This window comes from Microplitis mediator, chromosome 2 (assembly GCF_029852145.1).
Source record: "Microplitis mediator isolate UGA2020A chromosome 2, iyMicMedi2.1, whole genome shotgun sequence".
NCBI classification, from domain to species: domain Eukaryota; kingdom Metazoa; phylum Arthropoda; class Insecta; order Hymenoptera; family Braconidae; genus Microplitis; species Microplitis mediator.
Window position 1 is genome coordinate 6,809,711 of NC_079970.1, and position 23,590 is coordinate 6,833,300.

The 23,590-nt window shown below is 29.9% G+C and overlaps 3 protein-coding genes and 1 long non-coding RNA gene across 4 annotated transcripts; 2 read left to right on the forward strand and 2 right to left on the reverse strand.

The window, feature by feature from the left end:
- Positions 1–90: 90 nt before the first annotated feature.
- LOC130663452 (uncharacterized) lies at positions 91–4,006 on the reverse strand. The gene is made up of 4 exons (XM_057462689.1): positions 3,782–4,006; positions 1,841–2,165; positions 1,601–1,757; positions 91–455 (listed from the first exon to the last, which is right to left on the reverse strand). Exons 1-4 carry the CDS (start codon positions 3,929–3,931, stop codon positions 146–148), a joined length of 942 nt encoding a protein of 313 aa, XP_057318672.1. The 5' UTR covers positions 3,932–4,006; the 3' UTR covers positions 91–145.
- A 1,146-nt stretch (positions 4,007–5,152) lies between these two features.
- LOC130663446 (endoribonuclease CG2145) lies at positions 5,153–9,463 on the forward strand. Its single transcript, XM_057462682.1, has 5 exons — positions 5,153–5,345; positions 6,513–6,893; positions 6,980–7,655; positions 7,743–8,175; positions 9,124–9,463. Exons 1-5 carry the CDS (start codon positions 5,291–5,293, stop codon positions 9,355–9,357), a joined length of 1,779 nt encoding a protein of 592 aa, XP_057318665.1. The 5' UTR covers positions 5,153–5,290; the 3' UTR covers positions 9,358–9,463.
- Positions 9,392–12,891, reverse strand: LOC130663455 (uncharacterized). The gene is made up of 3 exons (XR_008989195.1): positions 12,799–12,891; positions 12,457–12,644; positions 9,392–10,146 (listed from the first exon to the last, which is right to left on the reverse strand). It is a non-coding gene; the product is annotated as an uncharacterized LOC130663455 (long non-coding RNA).
- Positions 11,538–22,151, forward strand: LOC130663445 (alpha-N-acetylglucosaminidase). The gene is made up of 14 exons (XM_057462681.1): positions 11,538–11,911; positions 12,013–12,173; positions 14,473–14,651; positions 14,759–14,977; positions 15,880–16,107; positions 16,190–16,253; positions 16,319–16,464; positions 16,533–16,617; positions 17,511–17,660; positions 17,747–17,889; positions 19,568–19,727; positions 19,814–20,004; positions 21,310–21,695; positions 21,776–22,151. Exons 1-14 carry the CDS (start codon positions 11,830–11,832, stop codon positions 21,904–21,906), a joined length of 2,325 nt encoding a protein of 774 aa, XP_057318664.1. The 5' UTR covers positions 11,538–11,829; the 3' UTR covers positions 21,907–22,151.
- Positions 22,152–23,590: the final 1,439 nt, after the last annotated feature.

Consider the following 23,590-nt stretch of genomic DNA (forward strand, 5'->3'; position numbering starts at 1 on the left):
CCCGCCAGAACCTTACAACACCTCGAAGAGTTACTGAAATTACAGATCCAGCAGTTTTGGATGAGTAAAAATGAATCAGGTGGTAACGATTAAAAACATTCTTACAATTAGGAGTTCTTTCAAATATTTCAAAATATTTATTCTTTCAAGATATAAAATCACTTAGACGATTTTTTTGACGTTTATTCCTACTTTTTATAGAATTATCTCTAGATAATTCATTCCTTTCCTTACCAGCCTCCTTATTAATTTTCCTTTTTTCAAGATTTGATAACTTGGTACTCAAACTACTTTTACTTGTGCTAGCATCAGTTGCTTCATCAGTTATTCTACCAGAAATAGTTTTTTCCTCATCCTTACATTTAATTTCATCGGTTGTAATTTGAATTTGTTCGGACTGATCAATCCTATCATTCTCACAACTTTTATCATGCAATTCATTTGTCTCTTTTTCTCTAAAAATTAGAAAATTTATGATAAATATATAATATTCAATTGACTTAATAATATATTTATCGACCAGAAAATTAAAATTTTTTTTTGATAATAAATAGCCAAAGTTTTATCAAAGATAAGTCGATGTATGAAGTAAAAATAAAAAATTTCTTCACGAAAACGAGGAAAAGAAAAAGTGATAATTCAATTTCCGGGAATAATTTACTATCAATTGATTCAACAAATATGACTGAGAAAAAATATCGCTCTATAACCCTATGTATATAAATATGATCAGATAAGTACAAATATGATCATGTTTGACTAAAATAAACACCCACGTGTAATCATATAATGTACGATTATAAAATGTCACATCGGTCTGTTTTCTACATTTGATCGAATATGATCATAATTTTTTTTTTTTCTTTTCAAATTGCATTGACTTATTCGAACTTTAGGCAGTGCTACCAATTCTACTCACAACATCTTTACTCAGCCTCAACTCTAGTCACAGTTTTGCACACCTCGAGCGCGAAGCGGAGAGGTAGTGCTCTACTGTCGTCAAATGTCAAAGCAGGGTTGTCGTTAATTTTTTATTCAAGTTTAACTCTACTCAGTTATATCTTTACTCAGCTACAACTCTACTCACAAAGAATTTCTATTTTATTGATAGGCTAAAATACATGAGTAGAGTTGTAGCTGAGTAAAGATATAACTGAGTAGAGTTAAACCTGAGTAAAAAAAACTGTGAGTAGAGTTGAGACTGAGTAAAGTTGTGAGTGAGTAGAATTGTAACATTGCCGAACTTTAGATGAATAAAAAAAAATTGGATAGTGAATAAACACGACCAGTAAATAAACTTTATTTGATTTTAACTTACAGTCAGATCTCGTTATAAGACTAGGCGTTATAAGACTCTTCGAGGTTTGACTGTATTTTATTGCTGTTTGATTGACAGCTTTCAGAACTTGAATTCTAATTTTGTTGCATCCTTCCACATTAAATTATTAACAAATATGACCGTTCATTCACTGGTTAAATGTTTATTTATTGGCTCATTCACTCTTTTGATTATCAACCGATTGAGAAGAATAAGAAATAAAGGAAAGAAAAAAAATTACTCGAAACCCCGACCAAAGTAATTTTCTCATTAGAAACTTACACAATATTTTTAGTATTTCCAATATAACTGTCAGTAAATAGTTCTTCATTTTCCTCGAATACATGGCTAAAAATTTTTAAAACTGAATTTTTATTGACTTTAATAGTCGAATCGCTGAAAAATGTATCATAGATAAATCGCTTCGTTGCAATATGGCCTACAAGAAAAACCCAATTAAATATTTGAAATTATAATAAATAATTAGAACCAATTTAATTTCAAATAAATATATAATCTTACCACGGACCACATGATCCGTATTCAATTTATAGTCCATTATTTCTTCGTCTTTATTAACTATTTCATCAATTAATAAATTATTTTGTCGTTTATATTCAGCAAGTGCTGAACACAAAGGCACAGTTATTACTTCGAAAAATTCAGTGCTGTCATTGCACTCATTTAAATCGATAGTATATTTGAAAATACCTCCTTCGATTATTTTTTTGAGTTCTATCGAGCTCGTGGATGACTCGTTTACTATATACTTTGGTATGTTTTTTAATAAATCGTTTATTATTGAATTGATATCTAGATCCTCTAGGCTTAGCAATGGATTCAATTCCTTTAATTTAATGTAAGTTATTATTAAAAAAAAAAAAATGTAATCACTTTATAATTATGAAAATTGTAGCAGTAAAAATTATTTCAAAACGTATGGAATTATGAAGACCATTTTTGCGGCAGTGTTTGAATCGAAACAATTGATACATTATTAGTAGTATCTAAGATCCAATTCTCAAATAATAAAGGGATGACAGGAGGTAACTAGGATCATAAAAAAAAAAATAAATAATTGTGCTAATCAACTAACATTAAATTTCGCTGTTTATTTTTCAGCTTCTTCAGACTCTGTACATAAACATATATCAGAAATTAGGATACATCATTAATATAAAATAAAATTAATCACTATGAGTGTGAATATAGCAGACATTAGACAAATTCAAAATTATAAATGAATAGAGTAAATAAATAAAAAAATAATATTTACAAAAATTGCACTTATTAATTTTTGAATTTTTTAAATGCGCACTTTTTAAAAATTGTATTTATTAATCATTTACTCTATTTATTGATAATTTTAAATGTGTCTGATTTCTACTACATTCACACTCATTAATAAATCAACTTACTGATTTAACAATTACACATTCAATAATATAATAAATTAAAGTATAAATTATACCTTGAACTGTAGCTTAGGTATAATATTATTGAATTTATTGTAATTCTTAAATCGGTAAGGTAATCGATTAATTTTATTTTATATTAATGATGTATCGTAATTTCTGATGTACCTGAAGATCAAAACGTTTTTCGATCTTCAAGTACATAATTTCTGATAGATGTTTATGTATAAAGCCTGAAGAAGCTGAAAAATAAACAGCGAAACGTCGCGAATTTGAATTTTAGCTGATTAGCACATTTTTTTTTTTTTTTTTATGATCCTAGTAAAGGTAAAAGACCTAGTACCCGATCAGGGAACTAGTAACCGATCACTTCATGTATTTGTATAGATATATTTAGTAAAATTCAGTAACTATAGATATACAAATACATGAGTGATCGGGTACTAGGTTTCTTACCTTACCTCGTATCATCCCTTTATTAACGATTGATACCTAATTTTTTTTTTTAGAAAATTAAAAGCTCTATCACATTAATTCCATGATACTAACGTTAGCCGACGTCTAATAATTTTTGGATTCTTTTCAAAACAATAAACAATCAAAAAAAAAAAATTGCACCTGTAGTTTATTAAATTTTCTACATGTGCATATTTTTAGTTTTTTTTTTTTTGTAGTTGATTTGTTGAAAATAAAATCAGAATATTGTTAATCGTATGTTAACTTCTGGATCAAATGAATACCAACATCGCACACTTGTTAATAATAATCGAGAAGATGATCATATAAATTCATTTATGTAAAATATAACAAATGAATGTCTTTTGGATCATTACAAAAAAATATATCATGTAGATACTCATTTAAAAGGAAATCAAGTTTTCTAGTAATCGACAAGCGCAAGAAAAATTATTTTCGAAATTTTTGTAAAAAAAATATATAAAAATGATTATTTATTTAAATTATAAAAAATATTATTACGAGCAAACAATTAATGTTCTGTCAATGAATATAAAGTGATTTATTTACATTAATTTAAATAATAACTTACTTGACATTTGTCAATTATTTTGTCAATTGTCAATAATTCAATAAATAATTGACGTAAATTTGTTAGCATAATTTTCCATTGATTGTTAATATTAATACTTGCAATTAAAAATTCTTTATTATTTATCATTATCTCTTCCCATTGATTCATGTTTACTAGTAAATTAATTATTTACAAATAAAAATAATAGAAAAACGTGTATGGTTTGTTTACAGAAGCGCCATATTGTATGTATTGTATAAAGCGCCACTGTTTAAAAAACGCGGGAAAATTTTAAATTTAGTTCCTTAAATAAGGTGCATTCCGGAATGCACCCTTATTAATTATTCTCATTACTAACGCGGTAAATTTAAATATTTGAAAACTGAATTATTAAAAATAGGAAAAAACTAAAAATTGTACGTCAAAATAAAATGGCGGCAGAATATGATAGAAAAATATTTAAAAAAAATAAAAAAAAAAATACGTAAGTGTTTGAACAAACCTTGGTGGGGAAATAATATGCAGAAGGGTGTCCTAATACACTTGGAGATTTAAATTAAATTGCTCCAAGTGTACTGCAGCTAAAAAAACGTCACTTAACTGCTATTTCCCACCAGACGATGCCAGATGATTTTGATCAGGAACTTGGAAGTTATCAGCATCAGCAACTCACAAAACTTTACACTAGCACTGAACACTCAACACTTAACTACACCATAGACACTTTGCACAATTTAAATTAACAAAAGATAAATTTTACAATCACTGCACAATTTTACACGACTTAACTGCAATACTGTGTTTCAATTTAAATGTAAAAAAGAATCTGGACTACTACTGCCATTGTCGATGATACTGACTGACGCTATTGGACCGCCAGTTGATACAAAACAATCGAATTTGCGATTCTCTCGCCCCCCACTTTAGCAAAAACAATTGAACGTTGAAAACAGTGACACGCAATAGCGCCATCTTGGCGCGAAATTTCAAATCAATGCATGATCAAATATCAACTCTTCTGTATCAACGCACGGTTTCTTACTTGCAAATCGTTCAAACTGTTTTCTACAAAGAAAAAAAATGTTAACATAAAATATATTACTTTAATAAACATATACTAATTAAATATAAATTTTTTTGTTATTTGTATTTATAAAAAAAGTATGTCATCTACTAAAACATTATCATCAAATATTTCGCTATATTTTTGAATAGTAAAACAATCAAAATTGTTTTTTAAGACTACGCTTAAGTTAGCGGTAATTTTAAAATTCATAAAAAAAAAATTCAAACAGAGACAGGTAATGTAAGCAACGTAAAATCGTTTAATAGTGATCAGGTCGCTTGAGACCAATGTCACATGAGTCATCGTCTCAGAATCGGAGATCAGACGAAGACAAAAGATTTAACTAGTCTCTAACAGTCTGTACTCGGAGTAAGTCAAGTCTTAGTAATCCGCAGTCAGTGAGTTGAAAACATTCTCGTTTTAATTGTCGAAGGATTCGGATCAAAAAATAATTATTAAATATGGTGTCTAAAATTTTATTTATTATTTTATTTACCTTTTTAACTTTTACAACTAGTAAGTACTTTTCTCAAGTTTTTTTTTACAATTAATACACTTGTTTTTAAATTTTATAATTTTTTTCTATTGTAAAATTTCCAATTTAAATAAATTCAGTAATTTATCGTTCAGTTTCTCTTATATCTACATATATATATAATCGTAAAAATACACTTTCACTTGTGTAAAAAAAAAAAAAAATTACTATTAAATCGTTTTTTTTTCAAATTCAATTTTTTTGTTTAAAGAACTCAATTTATTTTTTATATATTTAGTATATATATTAAATTAAATTTAATACACTTTCAATATATAAAATATAATTTTCATATTTATTATCCATTAAAAAATATAAAATTTACGATACTAAAGTTAGCCGACTAATAATTTTTGAATTTTTTTCAAAACGATAAATTATACGAAAAAATATTTTTTAAAAATTACATTAGTAGTTTTTTTAATTTTCTACGTGTATTTTTAGTTTTTTTTAGTCATTAATTTAATGAATAAAAAATCAGAAAATTGTTAATTGTCTGTCAGCTCCAGGATCATATAAAATTTAATGAGTGTAAATGTATCAGACATCAGACAAATTTAAAATTATAAATATATAGTAAATAATTTAAAAAATAATATTTATAAAAAATACACTTATTAATTTCAAAATTTTTTAAATGCGCATTTTTAAAAAATTAAATTTTATTAATTATTTACTCTTTTTATTAATAATTTAAAAATTGTCTGATGTCCGCTTCATTCACACTCATTAAAATTTATATAATTTTAAAACAATTAATTGTCTAAGTGATTCTCGAAGTTTTATAAACTCGAGATGCTCAGAAAACATCGTCATTGACATTATAATTCATGGTCATTAGAGAAAATTCCCACAATGTATTTTTAATTGAGTTGTAAATATTTTCTTTTTTTTTTAATTTTAAATTTGCATAAATCTACTGTACATTAATACTTGTAACTGGGTCACCGAGTCCTTGAGAATACAAAATAACTTTATAGATAATTTAAAAGGTCATAAGGTCAATTTGATAGCCCCTAAAAATGTCAATTTTTATCAATTATCGACACTATTACTCATCATGATCTATCAACATGAGATTAGAAATCTAAACAACGAAGAAATTCTTCGAAAATTACGATAACATTTGAAAACTTTCCTCTTAAAAGATGATGTAGAAGCAGACGGATGGAAGTTTTGGAAAAAAGAATCTACAACAACGACTACTACAACAACTGTATCCCCACCTATAATCGCAGTGAATCCAAATTCTGGCGTAGGCCAAGCGATAGCTAATGCCGGTAATCCGAGCCTCGCTGTAGGCGCCAATAATGCAGGAACTATTCGAGTTTCAACCACGGCGAGACCGCGTCACCCAAATCCCGGAACGGAAGTTGGTTTAGATGTACCGAATTCCAGACCTAAACTTAATAATCAAGATTACAGAAACTTAGCGATTGATCTAACGGGTGCTGGAGAACCAGCACGACAACCTCCGAAATCGGGATCAGCTGCTAATCCTGCATCTCCACTTCCATCAATTCCAGCAGGTGGTTTTCTATCATAGACCAATAATTATTTATTAATGCAATATCTTCTAGGTAGTATTCATTTATATATTTTTTTTACCAATCAGCTGGGGCACCACGACCGAATTCTAATCCAACTCCGGTTCAAAATAAACCCATATCATCTACAACCAGGCCTTTAGTAACATCAACTACACCACGACCAGTAATAAATAATCCAGGATCTCCACAAACCGGGCCAAAACTTTCTGGTTTACCATCTGGAGGATCATTACCAGGACCATCATGGGCTGAAGTTGCTGGTGGTTCTAGTAGATCTGGTTCACCAACACCAGCATCTAGATCTGGTTCACCAACACCAGTATCTAGACCTGATTCACCAGCACCAGCATCGAGACCTGATTCACCAGCACCAGCACCAGCATCGAGACCTGGTTCACCAGCACCAGCATCAAGACCTGGTTCACCAACACCAGTATCTAGACCTGGTTCACCAGCTCCAGCATCTAGACCTAATTCAGGAACAGATCAATCTTCTTTAACACGTCCAGCTGTTGGAGGAGCTGTTGTTGGCGCTGGAGCAGCTGCAATTGCTGGTGGTTCTAAAGTAGTTTATTCAAGTAATCCGACTTACAGTAAAGGAAATGTTGTAACTGATGAAGATTTGGAAAAATTATCAGAAGCGTTATTCATTAAAGATAACAACAATGCCTTTAAACATATTACAATTAATCTACAAAAACAAACTAATCCAAGTAGTCCAAAAGACGAAGCCCCACAGCCGTAAGCACTTGTCATATTTATTCTCACTAATATACATTAGTTATTACCGGTTTAATATAATATTTTTTATTATTATTATTTGATCAGATTGTTGACAGTAAATCCGGCAGCATTACAAATTCCAACAATTTCAAAAGTCCTTACAATTTATGATAATTATCAATTAGACTCGAGAGTTAATGAACACATAAGTCCCCTTCAACGAACTGAAGAGAGTCTTCTTGTTGACACATTCCTCAGTACCAATGTTATGTCAGCGGCAATGAAATTTTTAGCAGATAAAGGGTTTATTAAAAAAGATTATTATGAATATAAAGATACTTTGAGAAGGTTGTGGTTCAACTTATACTCAAGGGGAGAAGGTAAAATTGGATCATCTGGATTTGAACATGTTTTTCTGACGGAACTCAAGTCAGGGACGGAAGTTAGTGGTCTACATAATTGGATTTATTTCAATGCTGAGGAAGGTAAAAACAGAGTTAATTATCTTGGATACATGAAGAAATTAGATCTTGGTGACGTAAGTACAGATTCATTTTCTTTAATAATATTTCGAAAAAATTTCATTACCAATAAAGTAAAAATATACAGTCGGATCTCGTTATAAGACTAGTTCGGGATTGCACTGAAAAAAATAATCGGTAGCCGCTACCGATTATTTTGGTAACAGTTACCGAAATAATCAGTAGCTGCCACCGATTTTTTTTCGGTAATAGCTACCGATTTCAATCGGTAACGGCTACCGAAATAATCGGTAGCTGTTACCGTAATAATCGGTAGCCGTTACCGACTAATTTTCGGTAGCCGTTACCGATTAATTCGGTAGCTATTACCGATTTTTTTGGTATCAGTTACGTACCAACACACACACACACACACACTCGCACTCACACACACGCGTACACAGGGGAACACACGCGCACTCGTACATACATCCCGTGTAACATCCCTCAGAAATAATGCTTTTATGTCCACTGAAATTCGTCAGTAAAACCGAAATAATCGGTTGCAGTTATCAAGATAATCGGTAACAGCTACCGATTATTTTGGTTGCCGTTACCGATTGAAATCGGTACTAGCTACTGATTGGTAACCGGTAGCAGCTACCGATTATTTTTTTCAGTGTGTAGGGGAAAAAATTATTAGTATTGAGGTTCCCCCACTATCGTGCTTAACAGTGTTTACGCCCAAGTCTCGCTATAAGACTATCGCCGTTTTGCGTTTTATTTAACTTAATTAATTATGTGAAACCATGAAATTTTAAGTATTCTTTATGAAAATAAATGACTTGATCTACAATCCATATGTCTGTACATTTTATCTCGATTTTAGTCATACTGTTTGTTAGTCTTATAGCGAGGTTTTGGCGCAAAATTTTCATTGAGTTGCGGGGGTATCGTCTTGTAACGAGGTCTGCCTGTACTTGGGCATCATTTAATTTACGATTTTATTTTTTTTTTATTTACAGAAAGGTGTAATTGTAAAGTTACATGCTAAGTTTAATGACATTGATAAACCAGTGACGACAATGTTTGTTGGAACATCACCGGAATTGGAAATGGCTCTCTATACTGTTTGTTTCTTCACAAGATCTGAAAGCTCGTGCCCTGTGTCACTGGGTGGTTCCAAATTCAATATTATCACTCACAAGTTTAAGTATCGTGGCAATGATTTAATTGGGTCTGCGTATCCTGATCTGTAAATTTATTATAAGTATCAATTGTTATTGTTGATATTAATATTATTATTATTAACATTGATTTTAAGTTCGTAAGCCAATTGTTTTAATAAATAAATTATCACATTTATCTTATTCATATTTAATCCTCTGTATCCATTTAAAACGATAGTGTCATATGTCATATTAATCATTTGCAGTTTTGATAGCGTTAAAATAATATTGACGATCATGGAGTGAAGCATATAAATTTATTTAGGTATATGAAATACAGCTTTCAAATAATATGTTTTAATTACAAGGCATAAATAAATTCTTATAAAATTTGAAAATAAATAATATAGTTTTTTTATTTAAAAAATAACAGTATAAAATTGCATAGCATCGGATAAATCCGGAGTAAATTCGAAGTGAATGTGGAGCGGGTGACTGTTTTTTTATTTAATCTCCTCAAAAGGAAATAAACTCCCTATTTACGCCGCATTCAGAATGATATTGAAAACTCCGGAACTCCAAGTGACGGGTGAATTTAGATTTAAATAAAATCCGTAATATGTAATATGTGTCAGTGTATATGTAAAAATATATAGTAATTTTTGCCCAAGCTTTTCTCTCAAACAAAACCTTTGAACGCAAAAGTAAGAACGAGGCTCGATGCATTACTCTACAATCTAGCAGTCTAGGTTTTCATTTTTCAAAAATATTCATTTGTTTAAGAGAAAAACGTGGACAAAGTTTCTGCTTACTGCGCAAGTGCAACAAGGATAGTACCGTTCGTCCACTTGAATGTGATAGAGAAAAAAGCTCAGACCCCTGTAAAGAGAAAAAATGTTAGATGACTCAACCCTATAGTCAATTTTTAAGTATTTTTAAATAGATTTCACTTTTAGAAAGCTAGATTTCATTCGCCTGACTACCCTTGAGTACGAGGAAAACTCTCTAACTCTAACGTTTACCCGGACTTTCTAAATTGTAGTTGCACCCTATTTTCGAAACGAAGTTACTCAGATTTACCCCTTCCAAAAGGATAGTTTGGACCCTTTAAAAACTTAGTGAATGACAATAATAAGTGAGTAGAAGGTAAAAGGTATGAGTAGATAGAACTGCTGCTCTTGTATCGACTCAACAAGTCTTTTTGTATTAAGTTAAATTTTATAATAAACCTCCGTGAGAAACCCAACAAAGATTCAAAATGATTTGCAATATTAAATGCCCATAAGAAGAGCGATTCAAAAATATTCAGAAGCATTAAAAAGTGTTTAAAATTTTTTTGTTCTAATCGTTTGTTTTAATAACACATATACATTTTTTTTATAATAGTTTAATAGATATTGAAAAATTTTATGCTTCTTTTTTGGTATGTATTTTTTTATTGCATATTTATTGTTTTATTTTTTTTTATATACTTATTAAAAGACGTTTTTTTTAGACATTTTTTTTTTTTTCGAGGAAATGACACTGATATACGCCAATAAAAAGCTATTGTTGTTTAATATTTAGTGCGATATTATTGAGGTGTAGGCAACATGAGCTGTGTATCAATGATTAATTTACAAAATGATTTCTTAAGTCCGCCTTGACAGTAACAAATAAGACGAGTTATATTCGATAGTTAAAATAAAGAAAACTACCCTGATTAAACAACTGAATTCGATCTAATTAAACAGAATTAAATTTTTAATTCTATTTAATTCAGATAAATTCTGTTAATTCGGTACCTAACTTAAAAATGACTTCTGACTAATTCGGCAGGAAAACCAGAATTTGTCTAAATTAAAACGAATTTAAATAATTCTATTCGGTTTAATTCTGATTAATTCAAATATAATTCTCCAATTTCTGGTTCTGAATCCGAATTAAACTGAATTAAAACGAATTTGAAATTTTTAAATCGGTTTTATTCTGTTTAATTCAAATTCAAATTTTCAATTCAGTTGAATTCTGTTTTGCAGAATTCGACAGAATATAACAGAATTAAAATTTTTAATTCGGTCGAATTCAGTTATTTAATCAGAGTATAACTACTGAATATAAAGAAATTTAAAATAACTAAAAGTAAATATTCGATTTGAAAAACTTTCTTATTATTTAATCAAAAATTATCTTCTATTATAAATTATCTTTCGTAATCTTTCAATGAATATTTAGTTAGTAACTTTTGTGATATTTTACAATATTTTTTATCTCACATTCGAAAGTGTAAATAAAAATAATCTTCTCAATGTCAAAGTTTATGATCTGTTTGTAAAAGTGGTTCGTAGTTCAAATAATATAACGTTTGTTGTGATTGAGCAGTGGGATGAGTTGAAATGAACTTTTAAAAGGGGAATGGAATAATATACCCGATAAAATATTTTCATACGAGCGAAGAATAGTAGAGAGGATTAAATGCGGACATAAACGTTTAGACGTCCAATTTAAGAACAGTTATCCATATACATATATATAGTCATATAATAGTGATAGTGATATAAATGTAGATTCAATTTAACAATTATGACGGTCAATGTTGCATTATATTTCATCGTTATTTCAATTTTATATTCAAAAACTACTGGACATTATAATAACCCCGATCGTAAGTGAATCACTTATATAATAACAATAATGTACAATAAAATAACATTTGTCAAAAAAAATAATAATACAAATTATTCTTATAAAATTATACGCTTTCAGATTTTCAAAGTACTCTCGGTCATTTAAAACCACAAAGTTCACCAGATTTACAAGCGGAAGCAGCTAGAAAATTGATTGAAAGAATTATTGGAGAAAATTCGACACATTTTAGTGTTTATGTTGATCCAAATTTAGGCCCTATAGGAAAAGATACATTCGAGGTAACGTAAATTGTTGAAAATGATTAGTTCATGCTCTCATTAGCAAAACTCTTAGCTCCTTATTTTTTACAAGATGACTTTTTAAAATTTTCTGCTACTCATTTATTTAAAATTTTTAAATTATGAAAGTTATTGCACGGAAATCGTCTATCGCTAACACAAACTTCAAGGAGACTGACACTAAAAAATTAAAACAAAAGGTTTATTCAAAATTTTTATTTTTATTAAATTTTTTTTTCTAAATTCCCGGGTCGAAAATAAATCTTGATTCAGGCTCGCTTACCTTATTTTCTTTTAAGGTTGTTGATTTGCCGACGATTTTCCGATAAGATCTCGACTAAAACGATTTTCCGATAAGATTTTCGACTTAAATTAATTTTTTTTCCTTTTAGAGCTTTTTTTATCTTAGTCTGAACTTATTCGTCTTTACTTCAAGCACGACAGTCATTCACCTTATTTTTGACGCTGAACCTAGTCGAAAATAGTATATTACACTACAAGGGAAGAAAGTTGAAATTCCTGCCCTGTGTGATAAGATGCCCGAGGCGAAGCCGAGGGCATCATGATACACAGGGCAGGGCTTTCAATTATCTTCCCGTGTGGTGTATACGATTTTTCTTTATACCTGGTCGAAAGTACGTTTATTAATTACATTTTTGAATACTATAAACAATACAACCACGTTCTGCCTTCAGCTGACAGGTCGGTCATGTTTTTTTTATTTGCTCCCTATTGACGCGCCTCTTTCGGACATACATAAAACTTTAATTTTTTTCCGTCTCTCTTTTTTTTTTGTTGCGTTTTTGCTGCCTGCCCCGCGACATTTGAAAGCACGAGCGAAGCGAGTGCGTCTGGTCGGCGGGGGCAGGCATCAAAAACAAAACAAAAAAAAAGACATAATTATACTTATAAAAAATAAAAAATAACTATTTTTTTTCGAAAGAAATAAATTTATGCCTATAAACAAGATTTTTTTCCTGCCAATAAATAATATATAAATAAATACATAAACTTTCAATAATTAACTTCGTCTCTGCATCAAAATCTTTTATCACCTCATTCTCGTTCATAGATTCATCCGATGAAACTTTTTCATTCATCTTATCATTGTTATTACACTGTTTAATTAAAATATTACATACAACGAGACACAAAAATACTGACGCATATATAAAGCAACGATCTACGACGTTATCGTGAAAAATTTTATTTATAAAGTGGTAGACGATCACTAGATGGCAGCAACCGGCTGTTACTGTAGGCACGAAAAAATTTTTTTCTCCCGACGATATAAGTGAGGCGCGTGTAACTCCACCAGGAGAGGGAAATAAGACTTTAGGCCTCAAAATTAGGGAGGGAAGTGCGTACTTTCGACTAAGGTATAAAGAAAAATACATTTCATATTGCCATAAAAAAAGACGAGTTTATCTTGTGAAAAACGGCTCTAAATTTCTACTTGGTAAACCAAATCTAAATCAAGTTTTATTTTTGACCCGGGTTACGATAATTGTCATCTTCTTATAAAAATTGATCAAATTGTCTCATTCGCTGTCTATCAGAATTTTGTCACAATAAAAAAACTCATCAAAATATAATCTTATAAACACTAGTAAAATATTTAATTAAAAATGAGAAAAAAAATTCATATTATAAACTGGAACGATCATATTAATAAATTATTAAAAAACATTAGTTTTTTTTTTGTTTGTTTTTCTATAAACGAACAGAATATCTCCTAAGCTCTTGAAATAATCTGATTATGCTTTCTTTAAAAGCATACATATTTATATACTTTTTATACGGGTAGATTCTTATTGTTAAAAAATAGAGGTGAATATATAAACATTGATAAAACTTTGCCGTATATTTAAAACATACTAAACATCAAATTTTATTATTTACTACGATTTATGCTTATCAAGGTGATTTATCTATCCCGCCAAATATCATTGATACATTTATAATCCATTCTGTGTTATACCATCACAGCGAAATATATTAATAATTCTATCAATATATAACTGAATAATACTTGAACATGCAACTCAATAGTCTGAAAGGCCTAACACAACAATAAATCATTAAAGAAGAAATTAATAAACTGGTTTAAATATATATACTGAAGCCTAATCTGTCTTATCATTAGTTTTATATTCCAATACGTCAGTTTTTCTTCTTCAATATATATGTGCCTCTATATATATAATATATGCAAAGATGTGCACAAATTAATTTCGAAAAAGTAACTGATATATCTTCGATAATACTTTACCTATTTCTGATTTATTTACATATTTAGATAAAATCCATATCCCCTGAACTTATAAAAATAGTCGGCTCATCAGGTGTTGCAGTAGCATGGGGTTTTTACTATTATTTGAAAAATTATTGCAACTGCCATATCGCTTGGGAAGGACAACAAATCGAATTGCCGATTATATTACCTGATGTAAATGAAAAAATAATTTCAAATGATAGGTAATAACTTAATTATTTTTCAAGAAAGTATATGAAGATTCATAAAATTATTTTATTTAAATTGCGTAGGGTAAAATTTTAAATAAACTTATTAAATAATTCCATAGGTTTCGTTATTACCAAAATGTTTGCACAGCTGGGTACAGTTCAACCTGGTGGGATTGGGGTCAATGGGAGAAAAATATTGACTGGATGGCTTTGAATGGTATCAATCTTGCTTTGGCTTTCCATGGTCAAGAGGCAATTTGGAAGAGAGTATATCTGCAAATGAATCTCACTAATGAAGAGATCGATCAACATTTTGGAGGACCAGCTTTTTTACCTTGGTAACGATATTTATCTTATTTTTTTTTTTACAGTCGAATTCCATTAACTCGGACAGTTAGTCTATGAAGGAGCGGAAATTTCTTGGAAATCCCGACTTATCGAATGCCACCTCCTTTAAAGAGTAAATTACACGCATGCGCTCTTGCATCACATGAATGATGCAGACATTAATATACACAGACACATACAAATGTATAGCATCGGGTGGGAGACAGCGTAGCTCGTAGTGGGGGTCAAGATTAAGGGGAAGTTCCGAGTTAATGGAATCCGACTGTACACAGTAAAAAATATTGTGTAAAATCAGCACAGTTTGTGTGTTAAAAACGGTTGACATGAAATTTGTGTTGAAATTTCAATACAAACTTTGTGTAACCCCTTTTTAACACAAAGATTATGTTGAAATATTGCCACAAGAGGGCGCAAAGAATTCCACAGTAACACACAAAATGTGTTAATAAAGAGTGTATAACACATTTTTTTCTCGCCTCCGGACGGAAAGCGTCAGCTTTCGTCCCGTTGTGCAAAACGAAGTTGCCGCTTTCCGCCTCCGTCGAGGAGAAAAATAGTATACACTCCTCGGGAAGTAAATAAGAAAGCCTCAGATCACATGTTTGTTGAAAGCCTCAGATTACATGTGATCTGAGACATTTCTTACTTTACTTCCCTCGGTGTGTAATATACTATTTATGTTACAAAATAAAGTGACACAAACTTTGTGTTAGTTTAACACACTACTATTTTTAACACAAACCGTTTTCGACACAAATACACAATATTATTTACTGTGTATACCTATCACTGTATATATATAATTTAAAAGTTATAAATTTATATTTTTAACTGATAATAAAATATAATGCAAAACTTAACTATTATTGTACTCATTATATTCATTAATTAGGTCACGAATGGGTAATATCAGAGGATGGGGTGGTCCATTGTCTTTTTCGTGGCACAATCATACTATTGTACTTCAACATAAAATACTTAATAGAATGCGAGAACTTGGAATAATTCCAGTTCTTCCTGCATTTGCGGGTCACGTTCCACGTCCTTTTTCTCGTATTTATCCTGCTGCGAATGTGTCTAAAATAGGTGTTTGGAATGATTTTGATGACATTTATTGCTGGTAATTTTATGTTTATCTATAAAATACTTATTTACGTTAGTAAGAGTAATGTCTTTTAAATTAAAATGAAACATTGTTTCAGTCCATTTTTATTGTCGCCGACAGATCCGCTTTTTAAAGTTATTGGTAAAAAATTTTTGCAAGAGGTAATAAAAACAATTTTTTTTTTTTAACTTGTGGTTGTAAATAATATACTAATTTATTTATTTAGTATACTAATGAATTTGGTACAGACCACATTTATAATTGTGATACTTTCAACGAGAATGAGCCCTTGGACAGTGATATTGAGTCATTGAAAAATATTGGACAAGCTATTTATTCTGCCATGACGGAAGTTGATCCACAAGCCATATGGTAATTAAAAAATAATAATTACATACATAAATTAATTATTTTTAGTACATTATTGCTTATAATTTAAGGATGATGCAAGGCTGGTTATTCGTTCATGAATCAGATTTTTGGACAGAAGCACGAGTAGAAGCTTTTATTACATCAGTTCCAGTGGTCAGTTTTATAAAATATAATTATTAAGGGTGTGCGAATCGGGTTCGATTTGAATTTCGAATTTTTTTGAATTATTCGTAACTTTTCAAATTGTTCGTCACTTTTAGAATTATCCGAAAGTTTTTGAATTACTTGTAACTTTTCAAATTGCCCGGCTCGAATGGAGAAAATTTTGGTCTGCTTTCAGATATTCAATTTTTGGTGCCCCGACTATTAAACCGCGAACAGTTCAACTGGCGACACTTCAACCCTACGACAGTTCAACCTAGCGACATTTCAACCGACTAAAAATCCCTGATAAAAGAGACCTAAATAAGGGGGTCCAGGGGCAAAGCTCCGGTTGGGGTTGAAGGGTGAAGCCCCCCAGATGAAAAAAATAAGTTTATCAAGTTCCAAAAACGAATGTAAATTCAAAAAAAAAATTAATTATTATTATTGTTTTTATATTATAATATCATTCTGTACATGTTGAAATTTATAAGTTTATGTTCAAAGGTTGGAATATTGTTGGTTTCATTGTTTTCAGTTGAAATGTTGCTAGGTTGAAGTGTCCTCGGTAGAAGTGACGTTCGATTGAAGTGTCGTCGGTTGAACTGTCGCAGTTGAACTGTCTTCGGTTTAACTGTTACAGAACCCAATTTTTAGTTTTTAAAGTAACAAAAAGTAATTTTTGCGTAGATTCGTGTCTAAGCTTTATTTACCTCTGACAAAAATTTGAATTATCACAAAAACTATTACAATGTTAAGTTGTTCCAAAGAAAATTTTTGAATTATTTGTAAATTTTCAAGTAATTCGAGAATTTACGAATAATTCGGAGTTTCGAATTATTCGCACACCCCTAATACAATAATTATTATAAAATTAAAGCTGATATATATTTTTTACTATTTAGGGGAAAATGATTGTACTTGATCTCCAATCAGAACAATTTCCGCAGTACAATAGATTTAAATCTTACTATGGCCAGCCATTCATTTGGTGTATGCTTCATAATTTCGGCGGTACACTTGGAATGTTCGGATCAGCCGAAATTATAAATCAAGTAATTTTTTTAAATTGCTTATATTATAAATCTTTTACTAAATACTATACTAATAATTTAATTTTGAAATCAATAACTTATTTTAGCGCGTTATTGAAGCAAGAAATATGAACGGCAGTACGATGATTGGGACAGGCTTAACACCCGAGGGAATCAATCAAAATTATGTGATTTATGAATTAATGAATGAAATGGCTTATCGGCGTAAGCCCGCTGATCTTGATAAATGGTAAAATATTAATCGCTATTAATTATTCGTTGCAGTCTGCCTGCAGTCATTATTCGCCTTCTTGATAACTATTAAAGTAACATCAACGATCGTTTAATTAGAAATTAATTTAAATTAACACTTACCAAATAATTATATTATTAATTATTTAAAAAAAATGTTGATGCCCTGTAAAAAAAACCGGGGTAAGTCCAGGCGGTGTGGGTATTAAAATTTTTGGTGTTAAAACAACACCGCCGCCGGTGTAAATATTTTTTGGCGGTATTAAAAAAATTTCCCGGTGTTAAAATATTTTTCGGTGTTGAAAATATTTTACTGTGTGAATATTTTTACTTATTCGATCACTACAGTTAATTAGTGTTTTTATTAATTGATTAAATTATTAGTGATTGAAATGATGGGTGTAAAATTGTGTAATAATTTTTAAATAAATTACGTACAGCATAAATGATTATTACATAAGTACATAGCAAAATTGTAATTTCTTCCCGATAATATTCATTAAATTTTTATATATAAAATATATTTTTTTATATGTAATAAATTTTTTTTTCTAATTTCTATACGTGAAATTTTTTTTTTACACCGATTTAACATCAGTATTTTAACACCGCCAAACTACACCGGTGTTATTTCACTTTAACACGCCGTGATGTTATATTGAGTCCATTTTTAACACCTCTCTTTTCACAGCGTAATAATTCTCCATCTTGATCACGTCCAGAATATAAATATATAATTTTATTTCCACTAATTGTGGACATTCATACTGTTGTATACATCATAATTTTCTAAACTCAGTTGATTGTCTAATTAGTTTATGAATTAATTAGAATAATTGACTAGTATAGAAAAATCGCAATGTTGCAAGTAATTTTGTATTGTGAGAGGCTAAAGTTTTTAGGTGATGTTCATAAATTTTTATTTTAATTTGACTAATGATCAACACATTTTGAGAATTTGAAAAAGTCACAAGAATTAAGTGACGAAATTACGGTGGAAAATTAATGTTTTGATTAATTAGTCAGCTTATTGTCCATAATACTCGTGAAATAAAATTATATTTTGACATTAATATTCGACTGCATGATAAAAACTCGTAGATTATTTACTAACTTTTTTTTTTTTTGAAAATTTATTTATTGTTTTCAGCGTTTAAAACAATTAAAAATTATTGCTTATTAATTTACAACAGTCAGAATCTCGAGTAAAAAAAATTAAAAATATAATTTTTAATTACAAGTTGTCGAATTGTACCCGACTAGAAATTATTTTAGGACCGCTCAATGCATGTATCTGGAACTCATTGGGTCCCAATGGGGCATTCCCAGTAGAGAAATCCTTATGGGGGTCCAAACAAAACCCAATCGGGAAATCTCAAACAAAAATAAAATAATTCAGGGTCAGTATTTCCCAACTGGGTCCTAAGTGGGGCCTAAGTGGGAAAACCCAACGTGGAAATAAAAAAAAAATATATAGTATTCAATTATTTAAAAAAAATTTTATTACAAACATACGTCGGCAACATTTTTTTTTTTCTTCTGGATAACATTAAATATTTTTATTTATCATCAAACTTACATAGTAAAAAGATAAATAAATAACAGGGGATACATGTTTCTACATTTGTGTATTTATACTGTCATATGAAATGCTTGAATGTAAATATTTGTTTAAGGTTTGAAAATTATTCAATACGGAGGTATGGCGAATGGAATGAATATGCAGCAGAAACATGGAATATTCTGGGCAAAACAATTTACAATTTTATTGGTCTCGAGAGGATCCGTGGACACTATGTAATCACAATGCGACCAAAAGAGAATATTAAACCATGGGTAATTTGTCTAGTTTATGCAGTCGAGTCATTTAAAGAGAGAAAAAGTTTTTTTTTTCTTTTTTATTTAATTGAAAGATTTTTTAGTCATGGTATGATCCAGAGTCACTTCTTACCGCGTGGAATATTTTCCTTCGGGCTAAACCTGGTAGAGCTGATAACAAATTATACAGGCATGATCTGGTTGATATTTCACGACAAGCTCTACAGTTGATTGCTGATGAGATTTATCTCAGTATTAAAAATGCGTATGCCAACAAAAATTCAACTTTATTGAGGTATTTTAAAAATAAACTTTACTTTAGTTAAAATATTAATAATTAAAAATTACATTTTAAGTTGAAATTGTAAGAAAAATCTGAACACAGTTGACCCTACGCGGCCAGGTCCAAAACTTTCCGCTATTTTCGAGTTCGAGGAGCCAGAATACATTATTGTGAATACACTTTTGAACTCTTTTCTTTCTCGAACGATATCTTTTGAACAAATCGACCAATTGAAATGATTCTTCGGTTATCGGCGTGTTTTGAGTTCTAAAGCTGATTTAATTAAGAAACTGATCTATAGAGTCGTTTTATAGATATTCGAAATAAACCGTTTTTACTATTACTTTCTCCTGCGATATCTCTCGAACGAATCATCATGTTAAGACAGCTTGCGCGGCAATCGACACGTTTTGTTAAGTTTTCCCAAGTGAAAATATTTGGCTGAAATCACGCCGAAACTGTTAAATTTTATCGAAAGCTGCCGAAAGTTGGCCGAAAACACGCCGAAAAATTTTTAATGTTATTAAATAGGCCAAAAATCGGCCGAAAAATTTTCATTCTTCTCATAGAGGCCGAAAATTGCTCGACAAATGAATCGACCTTTTTCAGCCTATTTTCGGCCAGAATATATTTTTTTCTCAATAAAATTATCGCAAGTAAAAATCTTTGGCCGAAAACAGGCCTAAATTTGGCCGACAGTTGAATCAGCCTGTTTTCGGCCATAGTATTTTTTTTTTAATTAAAATTATGGTACTTAAAAAAATTTCATGAAACTCAAAATAGAACATAAAAAATTTCCAAGTTGTGGAACTTAAAAATGTATTTCAAAATTTTGAGAAAAATTATGTTTTTAATTTATAAAATGTATTAGTAACTCACTAAGTTATAATTTTATATAAGACATAGTGAAAACATTTAATTATTTAATAGTTAGAGTGACATCATTTTTATGGAAATAGTTTATATTAGTGCTAATTAGACTTTTGAATTGATTGATGGAGTCGTTTTTTCAAAATTTCGAAAAAACAAATTTTTTTTTTTTTTTTCTATATATCTCAGTCAATTTAATCGATTAATATAAAATTTACGCGAAAAATTATGACTGAAAAACCTTTTCGATTGCCGCCGAAACAATCCAAATCGGTTGATTAGTTACAAGTTATAGAGAGCTTACACACACACGCACACATACATACGCACATATGCGGACATAATTACAGGGTGAAAACAATAACTTTCCGAATTTTTTGAAAATCTTCGATTTTCTTATCAGGAAATTAATAATTTTTTTCTTTTTTTTTTTTTTTTTAATAATAGACAACAATCTGCATTGTTGATTGAACTTTTTGATGACTTGGAAAAAATTCTTGATTCGAGTGAAAATTTCCGTCTGGGTAAATGGATAGAGGATGCTAAATTATTGGGAACAAATAAACAGGAAGAAAATTTATATGAGTATAATGCACGCAACCAAATAACATTGTGGGGCCCAAATGGCGAGATACGTGATTATGCAAATAAACAGTGGGCTGGGGTTATTGTTGATTATTTTAAACCACGGTGGGTTATATTTCTTGAAGCTTTACATGAATCAATTGAAACAGAACGAAAGTTAAATCAAACTGAAATCAATCAAAAATTTTTTGAGCAAGTCGAAAAACCATTTACTTTATCAAATAAATATTATCCTGTTGATCCTCAAGGTAACTTATTATTTATTTTTTTTTTTTTTTTGTTAAAATTAGTAATTTATATTACAATAAATATTATTTTTATTTTACAGGTGAGACTATAGATATTGCTGTTGAATTAAATAATAAATGGCAAAATTATAGAACTCGTTTTATTGAAAAAAAATTTCGTAGATATGAACGTAAAAGAAAGGAGACGAAGAAAAAAAAACTTAAGCAATAACATACTTTTATTATTAAAGTTTTTTATGACGCCCACTACTAGCTATTTTTTAAAGCTTTTGCCGTTTTTACATAAATTTTTTTCAGTGATCTATTATAAGAAAACTTTTTATAGTGATCGCTGAGGAGTTTTTTTATATTAATCACTACTATTGTATTTTCTATGACGTCATTACTTTTAAAATACAATTAAGAAATAGTTAATCAATAAAAAATACACATTGTATCCATAAGAATAAAATAATTTTTATAATAATTTTATATAAATAACTGTTTTTTTTCTTTTCAAAGAAAAATAATTATTTTTATTAGACACAAGAAAATCTGAAAAGCAAATAGGATATTTTGACTTGTTGAGTTTTCGAAGCGTACTGACGGAAAGTGCATCTTTTCTTCTTTGGAGTTATAAAAATAATGGTGTTGTTGATTTAACCTAATTTTATAGAACTTTTCTTAACGGATGAAGACAGTTCAAAAAAGAACTAAGTACAGCTTTCACAAGAGATCTCCCTATCCAAAAAAATCCATATGGGAGTCCAGCCTAAATTTTTGTGTGGGTTCCCACGTGGCTTTTTCGGATGGATTCCGATATGGTTTCCTATATCGGAATCCAGGTACTCACGGTTTCTTATGTGTATTTCCCATATGGAAATTCAGATACACATGGTTTCCTACATGGATTCCCATATAGTTTCCTATAGGAACCCAGCATAGATTTCGATATAGATTCTCACATGGGTTCCTATGGGAATCTACACCATTCCGAATCCATATGGGAATCCAGCGTTAATTCCTATATGGGTTCCCACGTCGCCTTTTCGTATAGATTCCCATATGGTTTCTTATAGGAATATTAATCTGTTTTTTCATTCTTGTACGCGTATCAATAGACAATAGACAGAAATCCAGACATCCTGGATTCTGTAGAAATTACTTTCATAGAAACCCAGATTTTTATATGAATTACCCATAAAGAAATCCATATATCCATGTTCCTATATGGAAATCTAGGTACTCACTTCTCATGTGGATTTTTCATATGGAAATCCAGATACACATGGTTTCCTACATGGATTCCCATATAGTTTCCTATAGGAACCCAGCATAGATCCCGATATAGATTCTCACATGGGTTCCTGTGGGAATTCACACCATGTCAAATCCATATGGGAATCTAGTATGGATTCCCATATGGATTTCTACCTCGATTTCCCATGGGAGTGCGCCATATTAAAATGGGAATTCAGATACCCGTAGTTTCCTACATGGATTTTTACACAAATTCATACTTTTCTATATGGATTCCTATGGGTTCCCATGCAATCCCACATGGATTTTTTTGATAGGGCTGAAAATTATTATTTATCATCGGTTCAATTAAGCAAACCCTAGCAAAGTGTTAAAATAGGAAAAATCGAAATAACAAAAAATGATTTATGATTTCATAAGTAGCTTTTATTTTTTAATAGATGAAAATAAATTTATTAATATTATTTAAATGGAATAAATTTTATCTAGTTGTTTAGGTTTTTCTTCACAAATATGTTTACAATATTTACAATAAATTAATTATGATTAAAAATTTTGAATAAATTTATAATAAGAGTTTGAAAGTTTTTAGTGCATTAGTCATTAGATCTATCTATTATGTACAAATTTATTTGTGCATTTCGAAGAGTATAAAC